This window comes from Melanaphis sacchari, unplaced genomic scaffold (genome assembly GCF_002803265.2).
Source record: "Melanaphis sacchari strain LSU unplaced genomic scaffold, SCAv2.0 Contig23_pilon_pilon, whole genome shotgun sequence".
In the NCBI taxonomy this organism is placed as follows: Eukaryota; Metazoa; Arthropoda; class Insecta; order Hemiptera; family Aphididae; genus Melanaphis; species Melanaphis sacchari.
The window spans coordinates 1,684,194-1,704,475 of NW_020271114.1; the positions used below are offsets into that span (position 1 = coordinate 1,684,194).

The following is a 20,282-nucleotide window of genomic DNA, read 5'->3' on the forward strand; positions in this document are numbered from 1 at the left end:
ATTCAGTTTTTATCGTTTTCATGCGTTTTATATTTCTTGTGTGCACTCATATTTATACATTTTGAACAATTTAAAAACGTTTTTATAAATACAACAGAAACCGAATCAACATAGTGAAATTACAGAACTGAAATATAAATTACTGCGTGAACAATAAACATGTGACTCATACAAAATCAGAATAAAAGATAAAATTTATCGATAAAGTTGTTAACTACCACTATGCTTAACTTTTGAACGCGTGGCCTAAAAATAAACTCTAACATGATCGACTTTGAAATCGTCTGAGATTGAAAGTTTGGCCGCCCCGGGTATATATTATAAACAAACAACTTACTAATTCTCTAGTTAGTTACATAAAATGCGTATAATTTATTTATTTAAAATGGCATATTTTAATTCAACGCATCATGAATTGTATTATAATGTATGCTCAATTAACAATAACGTAATTTGTAATTGTATATTTTCTATTAACGCATACAATTTAGAAATAATATAAATATAGATAGATAATAGCTAAGTATTTAAGAATTTTGATTGTTAAACACACTTAACACATTTTTAGATTACTAAAAAAAACATTAAGAATAGTAGTAAAGACGATTGTAGAACGATAATTTTTCATTTTTATTGAAGAATAACAAATATATTTATTTATTAGTTTTTGAAAAATTTTAAAAAGTTATTTAAGTTTATTTTTAATATAATTAAGTTAAGCAAAACATATAGAGTATCAGGTATTTTGAATTTAAATACTAAAATTCTTTAATGATGAATTCCATTAATATACATATTATTATATCCGAAATTCAATAAGTTAAATGTATTTTGATCGGCAATAAACATTTCTAAAAGAAAAAATGTACTTAAATAATTTTTTATTAGTATAAGTATTAACTATAAACTAAACAAAAAATGTAAAATGGTATTTTATTTGATATTTACACATTTATCGATTAAGTCAACCTCAATATTTGTGTAATGACGGTTAAGAATCAAGGCATATGGTAATGTATTTTAGCAATAGAACTAATAAATTGTATCTTGTAGAAGAGAACGGAGTTTTTAAAGTTTAAAAATTTTCAAAAGCAAGTAAATTATAACGATAAATTTGTTATTTTTAGTGATTTTGTATTTTTATTTATTTTATTTAAATAAATGTAACCAATTACTCATTTTCAACACATAAATTGTGTGTACTACAATGGATAATATTACTAAATTTTAATATATATTACTCGTTTTATAACTATTTGTATTGTTTTAAAATAATAATTATACAATTACATTGATGTAAAATTTATAAACATTTAACAAAATTATAATTTACAAATTATACAGTAACTAAATAAGCAATACATTTACATTGATACTGTAAATTGAATAGTAAAATTATTTTATGACTGTATATACATGAATAATTAAAAAGTACGGTACGGTTAAACATCTAAAAACTTAAGTCCAAAAACCGTTATAGTACTTGTAATATTTAATCAATAATTTGGTTCAAATTACTTGTGAGATATATGCATATTACTAAATAATTCATTTTTACAGATAAAAAAAATGAATATTTACAAAATTGCATAATTGCGTACAAATTTTACGTATTAATACTTATATTGCAGCTGTATACTAACTACTAACTAGTGTAGTACTAGCATCTAGTTATATTAATTAATAGTTAATACACACATAATATACTACGGGAGAAGCGTTTTACGTTTCACACGATTGCGTTCTCACCAACCACCTGCAATAGACCACAAACCTATAGTTGGTAATCTTTTTTGCTGAGGTCACTGATATAAAATAACATTATTAATTCTTGTTTGAATTTTTTTTTTTTTGATCTTATTAAAACGACACTCGAGAAATTGATATACCATCGTGGTGCACTCATTATATTATGTTAATCGCCGAAGTGTCTTCGTTTAGTCGTGTTTACTGGCGGTATCGAGTTATCATATAAATAGGTATATAACGAAAACACTCATAACGATTACTGTGCAAGGCTACTAAGTATGCGCGTAAAAGTAATTGTAGGCAAAGGTAACGGATCACCAATCAGATTAAACAGTTTTGTATGGGGAGGACGATTTTTAAATTCATTATTTCTTGCATATTTAACAGCCTTAGAAAAAGCATTATAGCCCAACACAATTATCAATTTAAACGATCAATATAGTTTTCACTGATATTATATTCACAAACAGTTTATCCTGCAGATTTTTGGATTGTATAGTGATCAATGAAAAATAAAATAAAATATTTATAGGTAAGTACATCAGAATTGATGTGCTAAGATAATATTTTAAATACATTCTTTTAGCAATTTCAGAACTCTAAGACGTCACTGCGAATACTGTACTATATACTCAGAAATGCTATACATAACTATCCAAGGCTACCACAGGATTTAAAATTTTTACCTAAGATGATTAAAAAAAATGTTTATTGGCACTGTAACTTGATATAACCACTAGCTAGTTTGACGCAAACCTTTGTAATACAGAATACAGAATTGGCATTCAGTCACAACAATGTTTTTATTTTATAAAAATAAGATTAACAATAATTCCACTCTCTCCAATAAATATAAAAACCTATTTTTTCTATTATAATAATATATTGTATAATATATAAAGTTAGTGGGTTATAGTCGATTTAAAAGTCCTACAGATTAGCCTACGCTCAAAATGTTGACGCTCCGGGCAAACGCACCTACTTTGACTGCATGTATACGTTCAATTAATAGTTATATCACTAGAAGTTCGTACAGCATAAAAACATAATAATTCAAAAACTATGTTTTTTTTTTTAAGAAAAAGAAGAATTTAAGAATAGTCAACGACTAACTCAAGAGATTCCTGCAAATATTTACTACATTGTTTAGTATCTCTTGAGTATAACAAGTAAATCGAAATTCAAGATGAAATATGGACTAATCAGTGATGAACTAAAATGGTGGAGGATTAATTTAATAATACATATATCAATAAAACAAGTGAACAAGATATTTAAACTAAACGGGTAAATAAACTTAAGATACAATAACTTCTTGAACGGTATAATGAATATATTTATTCTAAATCTACTTAATAAATTGACAAATTCTATGCACATTTTATACATGTTCAGTACAGCCAGCACATACTTATTATTATGTGAGTCACGGTCAGATCCCACTAGCCAACAACAATAATGACCATAATAATTATAAAAAAAAAAAAAAATGCAAACAACAATAATTTTACCTTCGCATTTATATATACGTAATACGTAAAAGCATTAGTTAGGTCTCGATATTATTTTACCGACAATACAAATCACAATAAGATTTTTAAAATTCGTAAAATCAGTATATACCATGTATATAATAAAATACTAATTTTCAATAATACTTAATGTACTGTATAATGTGCGTATACATTTTAAATGCCAAGGTACAGTTAAAGTAGTTATTTTTAATAAAATTATTACTACAAAGAAATATCATGAAAAAGTTTCATTGAATCTTGTTCAAATGCCATTAACAGCTATCAATCATAGTTAAAACATTAAATATGTTTGATTTTTATCTTGCAACAATAAAACCAAAATCCAACCAATATAGTTTAATAATAAAAAAAAAATATAACATTAATATAATGAAATTTATTAGCTTTGCATTTTGTTTTTTTCTCAAAAAATTGTACCGTATTTTAAAATTCTAGTAGTAATTTATATTATATAATTATACCTAATATCTAAATTACACAACACGAGTAAAAAATATGAATAAAATAACTGTATTAATATAAAATTACAATAATTAAAATTATACATTTAGAATAAGTGTGTCATGCCTCAAAGGGCAACGAAAAGTTTATATCTTTTCCATCTTATACAGTAATTGCATACCTATCTCTCAACGAATGATTGACCTTATACGTTTAAAAGTATTTAATTTCTTATTCAGATGCAATATGCTATTTATTCGATCGTATTTCTAAGTAAACTTAACTGTGAAATTATATAAAAAACTTTATAATACCTTATATATGAATGTTCAATATAACATTGTAATTTAAAGACCGTATTCAGAGCCGTAATTCACAAGTGATACGCAGAACATGAACATAATTTCATAAGTGTACGTTCGGTAGTAGGTGTAGTTATTATTTATTAGTAGGTACACGTTACGACGCACAATATTATTTAACGACTTTAAACGACTATAAGTTCAAACGTATAATTATTTTCGATTTAAAGTCCATAATTTAAATATACAAGGATTAATCAAAATTAGTTCAAATAATTTGTTCTATTCGTGTTTATATGATAAGACGTCGGGAAGAAAGAAAATATATAAATATCTGTAACCAGTTTAAAAATAATAAGAAATGGTTTTCCTGCCTTATTTGTATAAATTCTATAGCGTATCTGAAGGATGGAAGGAGCATGCCCTTTCGATATTACACAATACATTTTTATATATAAATTATTTTATGAGGATATTAGGAAAAATTTGTTTTTATAATTTTTTTAGTCAATTTTAAATAAGGTCACATAACATTATAATATAACATATATAATGATAAATATATGATAACAAAGCTAACTAAATATATTTTAAAACCGTACTGTTAAGTCTTGAAAACATCTGAATGTAAAATTCTGACATTTTAATGTTTTACTTTTAATATGTAATTTGTTTATTTTATACCTAACTTTGTATTTTAATTAATTAATTTGATTTTATTTATGCTTGAATGCCTGTAGATTTAAAAAGTAATTACACTCAAAAATAGGCCAAGAACGACGCACGCGTGGATTAACATTATTGCATATGATTTTATTATTAAGGAAATACCAATGAATGATGATATTATTAGATTCACATAAAACATCAAGCAAAATTCAAATTTTGTTTAATAATTTATATCTTGATTAGATATGTGTATGAAAAGTTAACTCTCCCAACATAGTTTAATTTATTCTGGACACCTTGTAAAAGTTTGTAATTAAATAATTAGCTTTAGGTATTATTGGATAAATTGTAATAAAAAATATATACTTTATTACTATATTACTATATTGTTATCAATATAAACGTTTGTGATGTATTTATACTTTAAATTTTTAATGTTTAAACATTATAAGTATTTAAGAATATATAATATTTTAGTCATTGATAGACTGAGTATTGTTTTATAGTGGGAGTTGACTAATAAAAATGTTTCAGATGAAAAAATAAATATTTCCCATAAAGTAGTCAATAGGTGTTCTACTAACAATATATTTTTTAATAATATACTCGTATACTATACAGATAAAAACACGTGCGATGACGGTAAGGAAGGGTAAGAATAAAATTAATTCGTACATAATTTATATTACCTACCTTAATAATAATACTATAATAACAACTAAGACAAAAGGTGGGTTTGGGGTCTCTTAAAAACACACAAGTTCGACCAATCAGAATACTTCCTGATTTCTATTTTGAATTAATTTTATTGGCCAATTGCACCAATAATTAAGATTATATTGGGCCCCCACCGATTATTTGCATATTGAAAATGAATAAAACGTTAATGATTTAAAAAGTTCAGTCGACTTATAGAAGCTATGACCTACAACATTCCATTTTCTGAGCAGAAGTATGAATTAAAAGGCTATATCATAAGGTAAATCTATACTTAGTTAATATATATATATTTTATTCTAGGATTTGATATTGAAGTTATATTAAGTAGCACAATTAAAGATAAATAATTAAACGCTTTAAACAAACTACGAAATGTTCTACAATACGCATAAAATTATTTTTAAAACTTTTATTTTGATCATTATTCGGGTGTTGTTAATATTTTAATAAAAAATAATAACATGGTAACATACAATTTTTTTTAAAGACCATATATGATTACTTTGTGGTCTTATTTTTAGTAGTTACGTAATATGTGACGGTCGAGTGCTTTACGATTTTCGTATATGACTTAGTTTAGCATAAAATCTGGTATAAATATCTTCTTCTGATACACGTATGATCTTTAAATACAATTTTTAAATATAGATATTTTTTTAATGTTATTTTTAATTATTATATATTTAATTAGGTAATGTAAACTATTCCCAGTCGAACAGTTGTTTTATTCATTTTCTACTTTCTACGTGTACCTACATCGATAACTTACACATTTTCTCATACATACGAAATGTCAGGTAATAAAAATTGGTTAAAAACCGACTACATAATAATATAATACCCAAGATCATATGCACACTTAACAACTCGAACACTGCGATTGTCCAATGACTGTAACCAGAATTACTATTAGGTTTATCACGGGTGAGTATAAAAATAAACGAAAAAACGGTGAAAAAATCAAATAAATTAACAACAATTATAATTTAACTATAGCCGATTACTTTCACTGTTTATGCACCTCAAGGGCACGATTCTAGTAAGTGAACAGAAATCAATGTCAAGACCAGTTTTAAGAATAATGTAAAATAAATAAATATAATTATTACACGTACACATTACTTTCGCTCTAATTCATTGTCAATTTTTCTTCCTGTATGATACAATATGAGGAAGTATTTTTATTTAGCTGAAAAACGATAACCCGCGAAAACAGTTTAATACTCGTGTAGATTATATGAATAGCAGTCGCATCATCTTTCATTCGTTTATAATAATATATATCAAACACTATATAGCCTACAGGTATGTCGTATGTGTATTTTTTATTTAAAAAACACGTGATTAGATTTAGCTTGGACACGATGGATTAGACGCGGTTATGTAAAATAATAACATCAACATAATATGTGTGTATATTAAATTAATTGTGAAAAATGAAAGTAGACGGGTCATTAACTGAGTCTTGGAATTCGGTTCACACACACACATCACAGATCGTTCTAACTCGCCATTTTTACGTGAAAGTTAACTCTCGGCTACATACACATAATAATTTCGTTTAATTATCACAGTTCATGATATTTCTGGAATACACGAAAATAAAATTAGTTTTCTGCGAACATGTTTTTTATACTTATATACATAATACGCCCACGCATCGCGGTTTTATTTTACACACGATAATGTTAAACGATTCTATTTCCTAGATTTAGCAAGATGACACCCCAAGTGCAATTTTTACACGGCTTCTTATTTTTTTCCAGTCACGAGTAGAGTCGGATCGGCGACCATCGAGAGAAATATTATGCAATAAAACACTCAATACAGCCAGAACTTATTAAGCTTTATAATATTTTGCTGTAACATAAAAAAAAAAGTCGTCTAAATACCAGTTTTGTGTCGGATTTATTCAGGTAGGTAGGTGTTTACATTTCTCTAGTATTACACTCATCTCTTACAAACATATTATTATTCATAAAATCGCGTAACATATGTACATTTAACATCGCTGTAACTTACTCAATACGTATGCGTGTACATACATGTTATGACATAATATTAAACATAAAACGTTTACTTATCCGCTATTTTGATTCATCACAATTAATATTCGTTCCCGAAACGATCACGGCACGTGCGCACGTAGACGATGACGTTCAGTTTATGGTTAAGTCGTTTTTTAATTTTTAGCGCGATCCGATCGGGATGTTCAAAGAAACGTGCGATACAACGCATAACATTGAGAAAAATGCAGTTAATGAAATTATTTATTTAAAAAAACAAAAAGTCCATTGATATTACGAAACGAAACAGATGGATTTGTAAAGCTATCGATGTAATAATCGAATGATATTGATAATATACAACACGCGCGTACGCATAGGACTACGGGAGTGCTGATTTATTTGTAACACAAATGGGATTCAGAGCCTTAAGCTCACGACGCGACGTAGCAACATTAAAAGAAAAAAAAACACGGCACACGAAGGTGAAATAATAAAATATATAATACGTAAACTCCGACTTTCTACACACTGCACAGATCAGCGCAGGGGACGAGATCAATATTTTAAGAAAAACATTTTTGTACGATATCTTGCAGTCACGACTCATGGTATATTCGTCGTCTGCACGTGCCGAATCTCATCGAATGGTCTCGTCTCATGTATAAGTAATCGATGCGTGACGAAAATGTCATATACTATTATTATTATATTGTCGTTTGATGATCAGTTGTCGATCATTAATCATTATACACGGTCTCGATTCAATAATACGATATCGCAGTTGGAAAATAGTCGAAAAATAGAAAGGTACGTTGAACTTTGTAACCGTTCATCATATAATATAATAATAATAGATAGATATAGATATACGCTTGAATTACGGACTACTCGTATTATGACAATATATTTATTAAATACGATTCATATATGATTTGATCGAACTGATTTTCGCTCAAATGTTTTGTATTTCGTTTGTTCGATACGAGTACGCACAATTGTTAAATTGTTAGGGACTACGGTTTTACCTCGAATGCATATTGTCACAATGCAATATAAAATCTAGTCGTCCTTGTTCTTATTTTTATATAACTCGATCACACGATACACTATAGTAATAATCATAATAATAATATTATACTCTTGTATTTTTACAAGGCATTAAGGCACATCGCGTGGTGATCCGTGCATGACGTATAATATCTATTGTTTTCTCTGTGAGTTAACCTTTGCTCCGACGGAGGACAAATGGATGATCATATTATACTCTTATATGGCTACATATACGGTTGAATAATCCCTTCAATATGGTATTATATTCAAAAGATATTTTATTGTGATTGAAATGATTAACATGGTCGTATATAAACTTATACATGAATATTATGCGTTCGGGTTTTAATGAAATTTTTTTTTTCCTGATGAAAAAAAAAAATTGATTATTTTTAATAATCAATACATAAAGAGACGTTTCACTTTAACGAATACTTTCCCTATAAACGTATAGGAGGCACGACTTTAAATACTGCAACAACAGCTATATATACTGACATTGACAACTTGATGTATTTTATATTTTTATACTTGGTATTATGATTCAACTCTTAGACTTTTATAATTGACAGTTAAAATAATCCAAGACGAGTATAAAAATATTTATGAGCCGTTAGTGTATATAAGAAAAAAGTAGTCTTATATAAGGGTTTTTTAAAGTTCAACTAAACATTAAGTATTATATTAAAACATTCTCGTTACAATTCATTGACAAACAGGTTGTTATAAAATAGGTTTATTATTTCCACTGTGGATATTAACAATAAATTATACAGTTAAGCAGTTATTAATATAAACAAAACACAATTAAAGCAGAACATATGAGATTCAAGAGGAAGTTGGATTTTTTAAAAAAAAGAAATTTATAGAAAAAGAGTATAAGCGTATATTACCCAAGAATATAAGGTGAGTTAAGCAACAAACAAATTTTAAAGGAAACAGTCTCATAAGGGGGCTTGGCTTCTAGGGCTGTGTCCAAATTGCATTCCAAAAAAAAATATTCGAATTGCATACCACCTCTTAGAGAGGTGTGTTCGGATTGCATGGCGTATACTCACAAGTTTATCTTTATTTATCATGCACTTATATGCATAACTTAAAATTTATTTTTTATTTTTCTGATTAAAAAAAAAAAAAAAATCAAGAATAGAAACGCTTTATGATAGGATTGTTACAACTGATTAATTTTTAGATTGAAATATTTTTATAACCGAGTAAACATTCAACTAAACTGTACCTATATTGCAGTGTATTGTGGTCTGTTTTACAGACATACGTATCAGTCACTTCTATAATTGAAACTAATCAGTTTTTATTCATGCGTTTTTTTTTTTTTTTTTTAAATAGAAAAATCAAGTTTAAGTTGTGCATATGTGTATGATTAATAATTAATAAAGATTAACTTGTGTGAACATAGCATGCAATTCGGATGCACCGGCTTCTCGCGCTCCTCATTTTACTATACTATCATCTCTGTTGCAATTTATGTCTCCATTAATAAAATAATATTAATCATAGATTAAAGCCTATTATAACATTTATGTGCAAATTAAATTATTTTTATTTATTAATAAGTAATAAATTGAATAGATATTTAATTACAATGTATACACTTGTATTCAGAATATTTATTTGAAAGTTTCATTATTGAAAACCATATACCTATTTCAAAGTGAATAATATTGATAAGTCATATAATATAGTCTACAGTCTATCTACTCTATCTTGACCCAATGACCCATAGTATCTTAGATTTATAGGTAATTAATAATTATTATTTAAGTTGATCATCGGATTTAAAATGCTAGCATTAAATAGCAGGGAGCAAAACACCCTAAGGACCCCTGTGATTTGCGCTAATGAGTGAGAAAACAGTAAAGGAATAATGAAAATGAAAGTTGAGAAAAATTAAATTTTGAAAGACTAAAAGAGAAGAAAATAATAGAACGTGAAAGAATGTTTCTAATTTCTACGGACTGACAATTAAAATTGAATATTTATTTGCTGTCGCTATATTATACATTTTAATTATTGAATAATCAAATATAAATATAATAAATAATAATTATTCATATTTTTTACTCTAAAAATGTAAACCAATTATGTATCTAAAAAGATTGTTATGCAAATTCATTGGTCATTTAGTTTAAAACAAAAGTATATAAAAAGAAAGAAGTTCTTGCTGCTTTTATAAAATAATTAATACTTTATTTTATCCATAATACAAATGTGTTTACGTAAATTTAAAATTTATATAATATGTAGTAATTTGAATACATTATTATATTTGAAATGTGCGTATATTTGTTATATAGCTACTGTGCTATTCACTGTCAACAACTACTTTCGTTTTAATATCGTAAAAATTATTGTTTTGTAGGGAAATGAACGCTTAGGTATCTTAGTGAAATTCACTAGATACACAACTATTAATTTTTAAACCCGGAACTAATGACAAAATTATATATTTTTCATCAAATATGTGTAAATGATATTATTAATCATTTATTTAACGAAGTACATTAAAATAGTAATTTACGAGTTCAAAAAATACTTAATAGCATAACTTCTTAAATATATTAGGTATTTGTAAAATGAATGATTACTAAATGTTATATTTTGAGTCATAATTTAACTATTAAAATGAAAAAAATATATGAAAACATATTAATTATATATTTTAAAAATAAAATAAATTAGAATTGTAACAAATGTGGTGCGTATTTTTATAGTTGTTCTAATAAAAAATAGTTATAAGTTCAGTAATGTAATAATAAAAATAAAAATAATATATTAATATTCACCAATTATTTTAGAACAGTCTACAATATTTCTAATTCATATAACATTGTATTTATTTATTTAACTTAGTGTAAAAAAGACCTATGTCAAAAAAAAAAAAAACATTGTTGGAAAATTTAATTTTAAAATAGACTAATTAAAAATATGTATATACTTATTATAAACATTGATTTTATGTCAAACTCTTAAAATCTCAATAACTACATTGTTTTTTATTTTCAATTTCATAAAATATTTGTATTTTATAAAATCTGAAAATGTATTAGTTTTATTTTTATATATACCTTCTTGATGGATAATTTAAACATTACTAATACCTGACATTGACCGAAAATTAAAACATAAAATTTGTCTTTTTAATAATTAAACAACTTAACTTTTTTTATTAAAATCTAATAATATAATATTTAATTGCACAAATATTATTAACTTATATAATTATATACTTTATTAATTGATTTCGAAATGGTCAATACGGTTGTAAATAATACCTGGCCAATATCAAAATAGGCTCGTATACCTACTAGCCGATATACTTCTATCCATTAATATCAGAGTAACCAATGTATGTAATAAGTAGATCATACAACATCAAATATATTGACTATTTAATATAAGTAGCATAATAAAATATTAATGACATTAACCAAATAATCTCTAATTTTTCTAAATGTAACATTGGCTCTTTTTGCACCAAGCCAAAGCGTTATATTCGTTAGGTATGTATACTTGTTATGGTTATTATTTATAATTACAGTAGGTAGATCCATTTAAAAAGACTTTATTCAAATAATTGAAAATATGGATTAAACGGAATGACATTTTTTTCAACTTATGCATTAATAAATATTAAAAAATAATAATAATAACATCTTATTCATAAAAATTCAAAATGTATTGATCTATTTTATATTACACGTTCTTAATATGTATTATACCAATACAATTGTGTAGAAAGTTAAAAAAATTACATATACCTTTGAACTCACTTGAAAAACTCAACATAAGTACTAAATACGAAATATGAATTGTCCGGATGTCCGGAGTAGCGATGATCAGATAAGTGAGACTCTACTATACTTATATTATCAGTTAATAGTTAATAAATTCTTTAACTATATACATACTAAAGGATGTAAAGAACATTACTGAAACGCACATTTACTAAATTAATATGAAGTAAAAAATCATATTAGAAATTACTTTTACAAAATAATATTACATCTACCACACTATATTTTACAAATATAATTGCATAGATCCATAATTCATTAAAATGTTGAATTTATCATACTTCTAAAATCTTCATATTTCTATGAAAACATATAAGTACTTGTTATTACAACATAAATAAAAAGCGTTTAAATTTATAATTAAAAAACAAAATCGTATTTTAAAAAATAAATCAGTTACCGTATATTGTTGTAAAGGTATATTTGAGTCATTCAATTATTGTAACAAAGTAATAATAAATAAACATTTTTTTTTTTTTAATAATTATTAATAAATTATTTTCCATGTTCTAACTTTAAAGCATTTAATTTTAGTATTTATATATTCTGATTCAGTACATAATTTTGAAAATATGATTTTAAATTTATATAACTAATGAAAAATATCAAATTGTTATTATAATTTATAATATGGATGCTCTAATATAATATTTTAAGAAACGAAGGATATAAATGACAAAACATTTTAAATAACTGTATCCAAAATAAAATAATAAAGTTAACAAACAACTTCAGTAATAGCGTAAAACGCATATTAACAAATAATTCGATCAAATTATTGAATACATATTTCTAGTTAGTTGACCGAAAATAAGAATATCCACAATAAAAAATATATGTATACGATCAATTTGTATAATCTCAAATGTAAATTATACATGAGATGTAACAGTACAACACCATCAACGCATATTTTAAAGAAATTAAATAATTCCGTAATAATAGTACTCCAGTGGTCATGATGTCAAGGTGCAGTGTCTGTGCTTCAATATAAAATGAAAAATACTTTAACGAAATATTTTTGCGTAATAACCATAATAATATAATATGTAGGTATATGCGTAAAAATAAAAATACATAAACAAATATTAAACTTATAAAATGGATAAAATAATATTATGTTGCTCATATATATATATATATAAAATATTTTTTATTATGGGTGATTTATCGGACATTAAGCTAATTTAGCAAATTCTAAACCTACAATATTATATTGTATTCTAAAGTTAATACTTAATAATACGGGTAATTACATAACTGTGTGTATACATTTCTATTGGCTGTTTTTTATTTTCGAATTTGCCATTTCCCATCCACTATAGCCGTAGCCTATACTGTAACGAAGCTTCGAGGAGGAGACCTCTGCGCAGCTCTTGGACAGTGGTTATTCCGATTGAATATAGCGACATGTACAACAGTGTTGTGTGCACGATGGACACGCTTAGTAGTATCGCGTTTTACAGTATACTGTTATTGAGTTATAACGCAGTGCACAGTATTGACACAGGTACGTGGAATTTTAATATTTATCATTATATTATAATTTTTAACGAATTATAAAACGTAAATCATAATTTAAGTATAATATATCATGTAACATGTACCTTTATATAAATATATATATAATTATAAACTATTTAAGCACATCTGTATCAACGAATTTTAATTAAACGATTTTAGAGTCCATTATCACAATCACATGTTAAATAATAATAGTTATAATTTGAATAAAATAAACGTTTAAAATTGTTTTTATACTTGAAATTATAACTTATTATAATACTATAATAATTAATGTCAAAATTATATTTTTTTTAAATAATATAATCGTAATAATTGTTACAGTAGTAGAGTTTTAGTACAAAGCATGATAGTGAAAATAATGGATTCTGTGTAAAAAAACAATAGAATGTATGTACACACAAAACAACATTGTTATAGGTGTATAAAATGAAAATCTAGGACACACCTAAGAAAACTAAAACAGATACACATTTTTAAAAACAAATGTGATTGAGGAATGATTTGTTGCAAAATAAAATTTGTATAGTAGTTGGGTTATATATATATATATATATATATGATGGGAGTCATGATAGTGACATAGTATCAAAGGATTTAAAACTCACACCGATACCAATTATTTATTATAAATAATTTAAAATAAAAATTTAACTGTATAATATATTTAAAAACCGGTTAATAGTTAAATGATTTGTAGAGCGTAAAAGTATAAGTAAAAGTAGTGACAGATAAAATACAATAGAAACAAAGTTTAATACGAGTTCAGGGGTACACTTACATCTCTCGCTGGAATCGGAATCGTAATACCGATGCAACAATTAAAACTAGAAAGTAAATGGGTATTAGGGTAATATGTAATAAAAAGTGATATATTTCTCACGCACTTATTTTGAGATATAACAATTATTATTCTTTATACATATTTAATATTTACGTTGCACGTGAAATTAATCGCATCGGAAAGTGTTTTTATTATATTATGTATAATTTAACATAAAATTAGTGTCTTCATAAATTTATAATTTATCATCTATAAAATTTTTAGATATATTGATCTTAAAATTACACTGACAATTGAAAATTTTACCCTGAAAATTTTACAGGCGCAGACTCATTTTAAATACTTATATTTAGAAAGTATAGTAACATAAATTTGTTAAAATAGAACAACGCCCATTACCTAATCAATTGTTGACTATGTTAATACTATATTTTAAAATTTAGTTTTAAATAAAATATTTTTTAAGTTAGCCAACAATATTTTAGGCAATAATAACTAAAACCCAAATAGAAGCTTATTTTGATTTTGCAGTACCTGCAGATAATAATTTTATTGATTTATTTAATGTATACTTAAGTGTACCATATAGAAAATCAGGATTGTTAAAACATTATGTCCATTTTGTACAGTAACCATACAGCAGAAAATTCTACTAGAACCGTTATTACGTGTAAAGCACAAATTATATATCGTTTAACTTATTATTTATCCAATATGTTGTAAATCTATACTGGAAAATAAGTGAAGTGTGTTTCTTTTAATATAATAATATATTACCAAACTATAACTCCGCCATTCTTAAAAAAAAAAAAATTAACAGATCTGACTCCATCTATTCTATACGATAGATGTATTTTGTTTTTAAATGACAATAAACAAAATTGCACTTTTTTGAAAAAAAAACTTGCTATATTACCGAAAATTATATGTGTGTACAATACATTAAAATGAAAAAATGTTACACTCTAAAATCGTAAAGAACCATTATTAAGAAAATATTTCAAAATCTAACAAATCACCTACACACATACTGATAATTCAGTGAAGATTAATTTCACTTTAACTTATAAAGCAAGTATTTAACAAAAACTATTTTATTAGCAAAATATATTTTAATTTGTTGGGAGTCTTAAAAGATTACAAACAATAATTATTCATTTTTATTATTTAATAGGTTTTTAAAGCCGTTAGACATACAACTAACTATAAATGGATAACAACTATTATATAAAAAAACCATTTGAATCAGAAACAACTAAATGTACGGAGGCCCTAAAAGTAAATTTTCTGTTTTCCATAAAACGTACGTTACATTCTAATAGAGAACATAATACATAAACGTTTTCTTCCCAATTGTTTTTGAACGTGATACTTATCAAATTTGATTATAGACTGATTATAATAAATAATATTGGGTAAATAAAAGCGTAGGTATGACTAAAAAAAAAAGAAATTTTATTATTAACGCACAATTAAGTTATTAGTTATTTAGAATAATGTAAAACAAATTAAAAATAAAAATTTATGAAAAAAATCATCATATTATACTTATCATTAATTAAAATAAAAAACTTATTTCTATTATGTATTTTAGAATGGATTTACAATAAAACACGACTAGAATTTATTACATGATATATTACATGTCTACATGCCATAGTATTTATAATAAAATTAAACATTCTCATAATAATTTTCAATTCTATCAATAATAAGTATATACAAACAACTTGTACGTGAACCTCCTAATAATAAGATGAATTATAAATTGCTCAATATGCTTTTGTTTGGAGAGTTACACAAGAAGAATAACACGGTGCGAAAATAAGAAAATTACACCGAAAAATAATATTATTACATATAAAGTGTGTTATATCTATTCACGAATGTAATTTACAGTTATGCAAGGTCCAATATAGGAAGACACCTATATATTATTATATATTACTAGTTATATTTCCAGTTCGACGTGTATTTTTTTTCATTACTTATGAAATGATGTATGAATATCATTTCATGATAAAAATTGAATTGTACACAAAAAAAAAAAATGACCAGAAATCATCTACTTTATTTACCATATACTCTAGTATACATTATACACAGTAGTCGTGATTAATTACAAATTCAAGACACATAAAGACAAATCAACTCTACTTTCTCTGGAAACCGTATTTTGTGATATAATAAAAAATATTTGACTTAACTTTACAGACATAACTATTGAAATCGTAAAACAAATATTTGCTCATAATTTATAATAGATATAATTTGAATCGAAATAATAAATAAATCAATGCCAGATAAATTATGTAACAATATAATAATAATATAATTTCTAGTGATAGTGATTGTTTAATTAAAATAACTCCATAAGATCTATACGGTTCGTTAAATTACATCTATTCGTAACTATAATACCATAAAGTACACAAACAATGTGATTTTCTTTTTACATACTGTTAAAACGTCTCACAAGGTTAATTTTAAGAGCATAATAATACACTTAAATATTACATGTGTCAGCTGTCGGACTTACAAATACTTATATTTAAATAAAATATATATTATATTATACACGCCTTAAATAGGTATTTATGTTTTCCATATGTGGCAATGGATAGATAAATATAAGAGATTTTCAAATCACGATTTGCGTTCCGTGGACAATAGCGTATAGCGAGTGACTCGAAATTCCTTTCGTGAACCAATTGTGAAATGGTCACCTATAATAATAGTATTAAATGTAGATGCTGAGTGCTGGTGCCTTATTTAGAAAGATTTGGCCACGATAGATTTATTATTTGTTTGTGTATGGTATTTTAAATTAAAAAAAAAAATAAAAAAATAATATTATTCAAGAATGACCAATACAACTACCCATTTAAATTGCTAAATCACATTGCCAAAATTAAACATTAATACCTGAAACTAACATTTAAGTAATAGCTATAGTTTAAAAGTAAATTATTGTCAACTTCGAGTTACGATATTAAAATAACTTTTTCTTAAACATCTATCTTACATAATAAATTTAACTTTTAAATTAATTTTATTATATTACAGACTCAATAAATCAAAATTTGTTGAATAAGAGCCAAAATGCAAATGAAACATCATTGTCAACTGCCGAACGTTTCCGACGCCTAATACCTTACGTGACGTACTACGCGGTCGGTAATAACGACCAAAACGACGTGCCATATCAATATCAAAACTCTAATTCAAATTTAAACACACCCAGACCTTTGCAAAAAAATAACTTTTATTTTCAAAATGAAAGAAAACCGCAACAAACACAACAACAGCTCGGCACCCAGCACCAGTATAATCAAGTATCAAATCAACAGGTCCATCAACAACATATTACGTCAGCAGGATATCTGAGATTTCCTAGCTCTCCAAAAACTAAAAGGCCTATTGTTATAGCAACAACGACTGAAATGCCATACATCATCCACCAGACAGAAACCTCATATAATTATTATTATGATTATAGTCAAACGAGCCCTAAACCAATTGTTATGAAACATGGCAATTATCCTGAATTTTTACCGACAATACCACCAGTTTCAAATTCGTTTTTAGAACAAGAACCTCTGCAGTTTACGACAAAAGCAAAAAAACAAAGAAGGCCCAAGCCGAAAAGACCAACAACACCCGTTACTACAACCACGACAACAGACAAATACGGTGCACTCAACGAATTGTTAAACGGTTATGATTTAGGAAATCGTCTTTCAAATAAAATCACGGCCGAGAACATCGGTTCCAATATACAGACTCTGTCAGCTGTTTTACAATTATTGCAAAACGAGGCTGACGAACAACAGGCGCGACCACTGCAACCGAAAAAACCTAAGCCAGAGTCACATCCAGATTCAATCGACGAATATGATACTGGTGACGTAGGAAATCCAGGAAGACCGGGCGTGGATTATCCGACGCTCTCAGTTATACCCAAGACTAGCTTCGATTGTAAAACGCAAAGATACAAAGGGTTCTTCGGAGATCCTGAAACGCTGTGCCAAGTATTTAACGTTATTTACATCATACATTTTTTGTTTTACATGGGATCACATAAATATTACTACATTGGATATACTTTTACGCATAAGGTTATAGGTTATCTTTATCAAATAAATGTATATTATGCACAACATAGGTACAACAACGCTTGTATATTTTTGAACATTTCAAACTTGATAACAAACAAAAAATTTAATAATGAAAATCCTTCCGGTTTGACTACAGAGCTTTAAAAAAAATATGGGTGGATGGATGGGCGATTGATGAAATATAATATATTATTATTTCTATACATAATATGATGAAAGCTCGAATACCAATAAGAATTTTCGGTGATGTAAACAAAATCTTAAATACATTTTTGCAATTTTCAATTCTTAGATTCGTATTGTTTTTATGAAAAATATTCAAAAGGACTTTTTTTTAAACTTTTAACTCGTAGATACTTGATTTAAATAATAAAGGATTAGATAAAATATTTATTTTGAGCGTAAAAAAAGTATACCTACTAATTGTTTAGTAATATATCTCAGTATTAATTCAAAAATTGTGTAACCACATAATATTTATTATATTTTTAAAAATTACAAATCATAGTTTCATTTTTTTTTTTTTAGGTATGGCATTACTGTGACTTAAACGGTGGTCAAGCATCATTTTTATGCCCAAATGGAACTATATTCAATCAAGTTTCACTGACATGTGATTGGTGGTTTAATGTAAAATGTGATACTACTGCTCAACTCTATGTACTCAATGAACGTTTGTACAAATATATAATACCATCTAAACCAAGTTTTCCAGAAGATTATGAAGGACCATTGGTAGATAGATATTTAGAAGACAAATTTAAGGAAACTGAAAAAAAGAAAGGTCAACAAAAATCTCCAATATCACCAGCAATAAATTTCACTACTGTTGAACCAGAAGTGGTTAGAACACCATATCAACAATTACTTGATGTAGATGTATAAATTTCAGAAGGAACTACTATGGTCTATAAACATAATTTGTTAGAAAAATGTATAACAAATAATAGAAATAGAATTAATAATAGGAAGGTGTAAATAGAATAATAATTTCTTTAAACAAAATATAAAACTGACTTGGTTTTTAGAACTAGTGGGCCTAACAAAGTGCCATTTTTAATGTAATGCCACCACTATATTTTAAGGGATATTTTATTTATTAATAAACAGTATGATATTAAGTTTTAAAGAGCTCAAATTAAAATAGTGTTAATAATTAAAAATAATTAAGTTATATGATTTTTTTTTTTTTTTATAAAAAATAAAAATCAATTTAAACATATTACGTAAATGCAGATAATTTTTGTTTCATAATTGGTTAATTATGTAATCAAGATATTTCAATTCAGTTTTTTTTTTTTTTTTTTTTAATTAAAAATTAAATCACATTTCTAATTATCTATTAAAAAATAATTAAATAATTAATTTTATTTGCCTTTAATATACTGAATACATATTAATATTAAAAGCTTTATTTGTGCCAAAACAAATTTTACCATATAGAATTTGTTAGTATAATTGATATAAAAATCTATAATTTATAAAATATAAAATAAAATTTTACTTAAAAACATGTGCAATAATAGATTATAATTATAATTAAGATGTAAATATGATCATTAATTA

The 20,282-nt window shown here is 25.6% G+C and overlaps 2 protein-coding genes across 3 annotated transcripts in view; one reads left to right on the forward strand and one right to left on the reverse strand.

The window, feature by feature from the left end:
- The window catches only part of LOC112594781 (RING finger protein 17-like), a 56,686-nt gene that overhangs the window by 29,867 nt on the left and 6,537 nt on the right, over nt 1–20,282 (reverse strand). The gene's annotated exons all lie outside the window — the stretch shown is intronic.
- Nucleotides 13,438–19,843, forward strand: LOC112594782. The gene is made up of 3 exons (XM_025339768.1): nt 13,438–13,800; nt 17,665–18,629; nt 19,245–19,843. The coding sequence occupies exons 1-3, from the start codon at nt 13,701–13,703 to the stop codon at nt 19,599–19,601; spliced, it is 1,422 nt and encodes a 473-aa protein (XP_025195553.1). The 5' UTR covers nt 13,438–13,700; the 3' UTR covers nt 19,602–19,843.